Source organism: Muntiacus reevesi, chromosome 9, assembly GCF_963930625.1.
Source record: "Muntiacus reevesi chromosome 9, mMunRee1.1, whole genome shotgun sequence".
Lineage (NCBI taxonomy): Eukaryota > Metazoa > Chordata > Mammalia > Artiodactyla > Cervidae > Muntiacus > Muntiacus reevesi.
Genome location: NC_089257.1, coordinates 11,817,801 through 11,825,982, shown reverse-complemented (window position 1 = coordinate 11,825,982; position 8,182 = coordinate 11,817,801). Strand labels below are relative to the sequence as shown.

The 8,182-nt window shown below is 42.0% G+C and overlaps 1 protein-coding gene across 1 annotated transcript; it reads left to right on the top strand.

Moving 5' to 3' along the window:
• Positions 1–7,248: 7,248 nt before the first annotated feature.
• On the top strand, positions 7,249–7,893 carry LOC136175625 (olfactory receptor 4A47-like). Its single transcript, XM_065945877.1, has one exon. The coding sequence runs from the start codon at positions 7,249–7,251 to the stop codon at positions 7,891–7,893; it is 645 nt and encodes a 214-aa protein (XP_065801949.1).
• Positions 7,894–8,182: the final 289 nt, after the last annotated feature.

Below are 8,182 nucleotides of genomic sequence, written 5' to 3'. Positions count from 1 at the left end.
CACTCAGACGGGCCCTACTGGAAGCCCCAGACCTTGCCCTGCCCAACCCAAATAAGCCATTCCAGTTGTTTGTAGATGAAAAGCAAGGAATAGGAGAGGGGGTCTTGATGCAACAATGGGGACCATGGAAGCGGCCGGTAGCATACCTTTCAAAGCAATTGGACCTGGTGGCCTCTGGGTGGCCCCCTTGCCTCCGCATCATTGCAGACACTGCCCTCCTCGTCCGCGACGCCGACAAGTTGATGTATGGACAGCAACTCTGGGTTTACACCCCCCACGCCATCGAAGGGGTTCTAAAGCAGCCGCCGGGTAAATGGATCTCCAGTGCCCGCTTGACACATTACCAGGCCCTGCTGCTCGATGCCCCACGGGTGCGTTTTCTGACCCCTTGCTTCCTAAATCCGGCCATGCTCCTACCAAACCCAGAGAAGGACCGCTCTCTCCATGATTGCAATGAGATACTGCCTGAGGCCCTGGCAGCTCAGAAAGACTTAACTGATGTGCCGCTAAACAACAGTGAGCTAGTATGGTTCACCGATGGGACCAGCTATGTAAAAGATAGACAAAAGAAGGCGGGAGCCGCTATAGTTGATGATTCAAGACAGACAATATGGGCTGAGATACTTCCCCCAAACACGTCTGCACAAAAAGCAGAGTTGATTGCCCTAATACAGGCTCTGGAACAAGCAAAAGGGAAGAGAGTCACCATTTTTATGGACAGCCGATATGCTTTTAGCACTGTCCATATTCAAGGTCCGATACACCAGGAAAGGGGATTTAGAACAGCGTAGGGAAAAGAAGTCAAGAATTTGCCTGAGATCCGCAGGCTCCTGAAAGCTGTTCAACTGCCGTGGGCAGTAGCGATTGTACATGTCCCCGGTCACCAGAAAGGAGACGACCCTAGGGCATGGGGCAATCGGGCTGCTGGTGCGGCCACTCTAGAAGCGGCCAGCCGGGACTACGCTGCCCCCATGTTAGCCATGAGACTTCCACCTCCTGGTATGGGGACTCTGCAGCCATTCCCCGACTATTCTCTCCCTGACCTCGTTTGGATGGAAGAGGATACCACCCTCCAGAAGAATGACAGAGATGGATGATACCAAGATCAAAACAACAACCTGATATTGCCTGCCATCCTGGGTCGTCACCTATGTGAACATCTGCACACAACTACACACTTGGGGGAGAAAAAGACCTTGACACTTCTCCAGACGGCCTGCCTGAGGTTCCCTCGACAAAATGCAACTGGACGAGAGATAATCCAGATTGCAGAGTGTGCCAGCTGATGAGGACAGAGAGAAAGCAGCACACGGGGACGAGGTACCGAGGGGAAGAGCCAGGGCAACACTGGGAGATAGATTTCATTGAGGGAAGGCCAGGCAAGTACGGGTATCGCTGTCTGTTGGTTCTGGTAGATACCTTCTCGGGATGGGTAGAAGCCTTCCCCGTTAAGGGATAGACAGCAATAGTGGTTGCTAAAAAGATCTTAGAGGAGATAGTGCCTAGGTATGGGCTGCCGGTGACTATGGACTCTGATAACGGACCTGCCTTTGTGAGCCAGATTGTACAAGGGCTGGCCCAAGCTCTGGGGATGAAATGACATTGTGAATATAATCCCCAGAGCTCAGGACAGGTTGAGAAAATGAATCGGACCCTAAAAGAAACTTTGACAAAGTTAGCAATAAAGACTGGCGGGGACTGGGTGACCCTCCTTCCCTTTGCGCTCTTTCGAGCGCATAACACCCCTTATAAGCTGAATCTTACCCCTTTTGAGATTCTGTATGAAAGACCCCCTCCTGTGTGTCCTATATTCGAGGGAAAATGCCTACCACCCCCTACCTTGGGACAATTCCAGCAAACACTGAAGGCATTAAGTAAGGTGCATAGCCATGTTTGGAAATTATTTCGAGAGATACACAAGGGAACAAGCAAGGGGACCATCCCCTCACATAATATTGGCCCGGGTGATTGGGTTTGGGTAAAACGACACCAATCTAAAGCATTAGAACCTAGATGCAAAGGCCCTTATGTTGTTCTCCTTACCACTCCTACTACTGTTGAGGTCGACGGGATCGGGCCCTGGGTTCACTGCAATCACGTGCGGCAAACCACCCCAGAAGAACAGGAGAAGGCGCAAGCAGAATGGGAGGCAAGACCTCACCCGTCAAATCCTTTGAAACTGAAACTCGTATGACGGGAGCCCTCTTAACTCTCCTGCTGACAACAGTTTTCATCGGCCCAGGAGCAACCAGCCACAACCCCCATCAGCCTGCTAACCTGACTTGGGTGATCTACAATCCTGAGAATGGAGAAGTGCTTAACTCGAGCTCCAACGTGGCCCCCAAAGGGACATGGTGGCCAGTACTGACCTTTGATTTGTGCGTGCTGGCAGCTGATAGTAATGGGTTTGGTCCCCACCAACTGACCAAGTTCTTTGCCCACGGCTCTTTCGGTCTGTTCACCCGTAACTGTGAGCAAAAAGGCCCACAGTACTATGAACAGGTCCATGTCTATGTCTGCCCGGAGGGAGGAAGGGATCAGAACCAAATTGAGAAGTGTGGGAGAGTTGACTCTTTTTATTGCGCCTTGAGCTCCTTGGCTGAAGTAGTGTTACAGAATAGGAGAGGTTTAGATTTGTTGTTTCTGCAACAAGGAGGATTATGTGCAGCACTGGGAGAAGAATTCTGTTTCTATATCAACCATTCAGGACTGGTACAAAAATCTCTCCAGAAACTAAGAGAGAGTAACCTAGCGGAAGAGAGAATGAGAAGCCCAACAAGGCTGGTTTGAATCCTGGTTTCAGCGCTCCCCCTGGTTGACCACTTTGATTTCCACCCTCCTGGGCCCACTCATAGTATTAATATTGTTACTGCCCTTTGGTCCATGCATTTTAAACCATCTGGTCTCATTTATTAGGGAGCGCCTAAATACCATCCAAATTATGGTATTGAGACAACAATATCAGTCAATTTCACAGGGTGAAGAGAAAGATTCCTCTACAAAAGTACAAAGACAGGGGGGAAATGTGAGGCTGTCACGGCTAACGCCATGACAGGCAGCCTAGATTAGGAGTAGGCCTGGTTTCTCGGGGTAACATAATTATCAGGCCTCCTGGAGCTAGACAATCAACATATGCCTAGCAAGAAAAAGGGAACCTATCAGGGGAAAGCTGAAAGCCCCACATTGGGCCAACAAAAATTGCCTTGCAACTATGTAACCAATCCGCTTGCACCAAACTACCCGCTGTGTAACCAATCCGCTTGCGCCAACTACCTGCTGCTTTTTTTGACCTAATAAATACCCGAGAGATCTGGGGCTCGGGGCCTTTTCGTCCTCACACCCTTGGTGAGGGCAGGAGGCCCTGGCTCGGGTCAGTAATAAATTCCCCTATTGCAAGTTGCATTGTTTCGAGGAATCTTCTTTCCCGACCGGGGACTCGGACTACGGGCAGAACAGTGGCCACTCCTGAGTATTCCAAATTTTCTGGCATATTAAGTGCAGGACTTTCACAGCATCATCTTTTAGGATTTGAAATAGCTCAACTGGAATTCATCACCTCCACTAGCTCTATTTGTAGTGATGCTTCCTAAGGCCCACTTGACTTCACATTCCAGGATGTCTGACTCTAGGTCAGTGATCACACCGTTGTGATTATCTGGGTCATGAAGGTCTTTTCTGTACAGTTCTTCTGTGTATTCTTGCCACCTCTTCTTAATATTTTCTGCTTCTCTTAGGTCCATACTATTTCTGTCCTTTATTGTGTCCATCTTTGTATGAATACCAAGATGCCCTTTGTATCTTTAATTTTCTTGAAGAGATCTCTAGTCTTTCCCATTCTATTGTTTTCCTCTATTTCTTTTCACTGATCACTGAGGAAGGCTTTCTTATCTCTCCTTGCCATTCTTTGGAACTCTGCTTTCAAATAGGATTGTCTTTCCTTTTCTCCTTTGCCTTTTGCTTCGCTTCTTTTCACAGCTATTCTTAAGGCCTTCTCAGACAGCCATTTTGCTTTTTTGCATTTCTTTTGCTGTGGATGCTCTTTATCACTGTCTCCTGTATAAAGTCATGAGAAGGAATGTACCTTGACATGATAAATTCCACATGTGACAAACCCATTGTTAACATTTTCCTCAACATTAAGGCTTTAAAGCTTCCACATTAAAATCTGGAAGAAGACAAATGGTCACAGTCTCACAAGTCCTTTGTAACATAGTGTTGACATAAAAATTCCTGTGGAAATTTTAGATTTTCCTAAGTAGAGCTCCTGTTTTCTGAAGTGAGATAATTTTGTTATTAATTTTTATTTAGTTTTGCTTTCTGTAACAGTGCTTCTAATGGTAGCCATTTCCTTTCCTTTTCATCTCAGTTTAAGCATCACTTTTTAAGAAAGACCTTCTCTGATCACATTACCCACAGGAGAATTCTTTCTTTTATTTTCTATCCAGTACTCTATTTCTTATATTACACGCCATGAATACAACTACAATTAACATCTCCTTCTTTATTGTCTAACTTTATTATGGGAAAATAAGAAAGGAATGCAGGAAAAAGAAGCTTTTACCTGATTTTAGCCCAGTTTTATTAATTGCTGTGTCCTTACTTCTAGTACAGTTGCTGGCATTACAGAGGTACCCTACTTTAAAAAAAAAATTACTAATTGTTGAAATTATTAGCTTTAATATATTTAATTGTGTCTTTTGATATGATTTTCATATTTGTACCAAATTTTATGGTGACTAAATTGAGTATTAAATAAAAGTAAAGAAAATTTTGCTATTGCAGGTGGGGAGATACACAAGTAAGTTCACTGAAGCAAAATGACTGGGTTGATATTTTATTCTTGATTGGCAGCAGTCTGATAGAGATCTGAAATACTACTTTTTTCCCCTGTGTTGCACTTTTCTGAAATGAATTATGTGATTTGGCTTATTAATATCTTTACATATAGATGTTCTTTAAAAACTTTGTGGAAAATCCCATTGAATTAATTAAGCAAGAATCAGTCTTGGACAAGTTCCAAATCTAAGATTCAATAATAATTGCATCTGGAAGGGATGGGGTGTTACATGATCATCATTCTTAAGTCGAAGAAAATGCTACCCACTTAGTAACTGGCATCAACTCTTCAGGAGGTCCTTTCTTAGACTTAAAAAACCCAATCTGGCCATGTCAATGTGACAGAGTGAGAAGGGCTAAACAATCAAATGCTATTTTTCTTTCTAATGTTATTAGGAAAGAAGTTGCTTATGAAAAATTTCCCTGGGAAATGACTAGTTGCTATCTTCCTATGTTTATATAGGATTTGTTGGCCATTCTGATAAATTTCCTAATGTGATAAACCTTTGTTTTTCTGTGTACACCATGGAATTCTTTTCAAACAATCTGCACTTCATATAAAAATGACCTTCTGAATAATGAGAAGAATCCATTTAGAAAATAGACAGTCAAATGACATAATTTTATCCTCAAGTAATAAGGCATCCTTTGCCCTATACTGTCATACTGGATGAAAGAATTCCAGGGCTTACATTGAGTTAGACCTCATTCTTCAGATTGTGGACAAGCCTCCACAAGGTAAGACTAATGGAGAATACTGGGAGACAGCTTAACAAATGAGTGACTTTATTTATTATGGAAGAAATTAGCTTACTTTGAAATAAATGAAACCGATTCAATTGCAGATATAGCACTTAGAAATGTGTGACTTTGAGAGCAAGATATAGATGTTCTCAGCTTTAGTTTTTTCAGTTATGAAACAGGGATTATAGTCTATGTTACTGTTAATATTAAATGTGATACATTAAACTATGACTGCATGATTGGGATATACTGTAATTCTTTTGAGCAGCAGAGTGATATCTTCAGAATAAGACTGAAAAGGACAATTTGGGCTGCTTCAGGAGAACTAATTTTGGAGGCCAGAATAAACCTGGAGAGATTTGTTATGAGGTTATCACAGTGGACCAGAAAAAAAAAAAAGTATAGCAGAAAAAAAATAGAAGGGATTGCAATTTGTGATATATTTTGAAAGTAGCATCAACTAATAAAATAATATTTAAAAAAAAAAGTAGCATCAATAGGATTTTTTTAATTATTATGAGTGAAAATTAAGTGAAGAGCACTGAAATTTTTTATCTGAACAATAACATGGAAAATTATACCATTGAGCAAGATAAATAGGTAATAATTCTTTAAATTTTGTATAGGTAATGCCTATGTTTATTGTGGAAAATAAAAAACTTTGTTTTATAAATATTAATTCAGTTCAGTTCAGACTCTTTGTGACCCCAAGAACCACAGCATGCCAGGCCTCCGTGTCCATCACCAACTCCCGGAGTTTACAAATATTAAATTGCATTCAATTGGATGTCCACAATTAGAGATATATAGTTTGAAAATTAGGAGAGACACAGGGTCTGGAGGCACAAAATTAGACTGTTCCAGTGTTTACTGGTCAGGAAAAGGGAAGCATTCACTTAAAGACATAAGAAGTATCAGTGAGGTCTGGGAAAATTCAGGACAGAAACCTTTTCATGATTTGATCTACTCACATTGATCATGTAAATTACCTTGAGTGAGTCTCACTTTTACACTTTGTGACTTCACTGAAGTCCATTTCTGTCCTTTCTTGCTAATTCACTTTAAAAAAAAATTCAGCTGAAGCATTAATTCTTCTGGAAATTCTCTGATTCTCTTTTGATTGATATATTCCTGTACTGTGACTCTTAACTTTTGTGAATATCCTTATAACTTAATGCATGGGTCTGGAATTATCTGATCCCTAGTCGTGTACTATATCATGAGGGCAAGGAACTCTGCGTTATTCAACTTGGCAATTAGAATGTCAATAACACATTGGACATGAAAAGATTCTCCACACTCGTTCTTTTAATTGAATTTGTAACGAAGGATGAAAATTATAATTCACTTAAAAACCTCCCCCTTGTTCTGGAGTCTCACTGCCTCTAACACGTGAACACAGCACCTACACAGACTAGATGGAACCTCACACAGAACCCGAAGGAGCAGAAAGTCCTCTTTGTTCTGTTCTTGATCTTCTACGTCTTCACTGTAGTGGGCAACCTGCTCATTGTTGCGACTGTAGCTGTCAGTAAGACCCTGAACTCACTGATGTACTTTTTTCTTGCTAGTTTATCATTTGTAGATCTAGTTTATTCCTCTTCTGCTTCCCCCAGATTGATTTCAGACTTGTTCTTTGGGGAGAATACCATATCCTTTGAATCCTGTATGACCCAGCTGTTTACAGAGCACTTTTTTGGTGGATCTGAGATATCCCTTCTGCTGGTGATGGCCTATGACCGCTATATGGCCATCTGTAAGCCCTTGCATTATCTGGTGATCATGAGGCAGAGGGTGTGTGTTGCGCTGCTGCTGGCGTCCTTTGTTGGAGGTTTTCTGCACTCAATTATTCAAGTTAGCACTGTTTATGGGCTCCCATTCTGTGGTCCCAATGTCATTGACCACTTTATGTGTGACATGTTCCCCTTATTGAAACTCGTCTGTACTGACATCTTTGCCATCGGCATTTTAGAGGTGGCCAATGGAGGACTGATGTGCACTCTTTTGTTTCTGGTCTTACTCGTGTCCTACGGAGTCATCCTGCGCTCTCTGAAGAACCTGAGTCAGGAAGGGAGGCGGAAAGCCCTCCAGACCTGTGGCTCCCACATCACTGTGGTTGTTTGCTTCTTTGTTCCCTGCATTTTCATGTATGCAAGACCGGCTAAGACCTTCCCCATTGACAAATCACTGAGTGTATTTTATACAGTCATAAGCCCCATGCTGAACCCATTAATCCATAGTCTAAGAAGTTCTGAGATCATGAATGCTATAAAGAATCTCTGGACAAAAAAAGTGAGATCAAGTAGCAAATAAGTGCATTGTGCATTACAGAGAAAGTAGTTTAACACTAGGAATTTACTTCAAATATCAAAGTCTACTGTTGTGATGAAAACTTTTCTTTTCTCTGAACAATTTATCATGAGTTTTGTTAAAGAATAGAATATTTGTTTATGTTATTAGTAGTAGTTACCCTCCTTGAATGTAAACATCAATGTCTAGTTTATCACTGCAACTGGAAAGTTGAAATGCATTTAAAACAGAGTCAATAAGTCATATGTAATGTGTTGGTCAGAATTACAAAAGTAATTAGCTAATATGCATT

Excerpts from the sequence above, each read along its gene's own strand:
- LOC136175625 (XM_065945877.1), top strand. The coding sequence starts at position 7,249 with ATGACCCAGCTGTTTACAGAGCACTTTTTTGGTGGATCTGAGATATCC.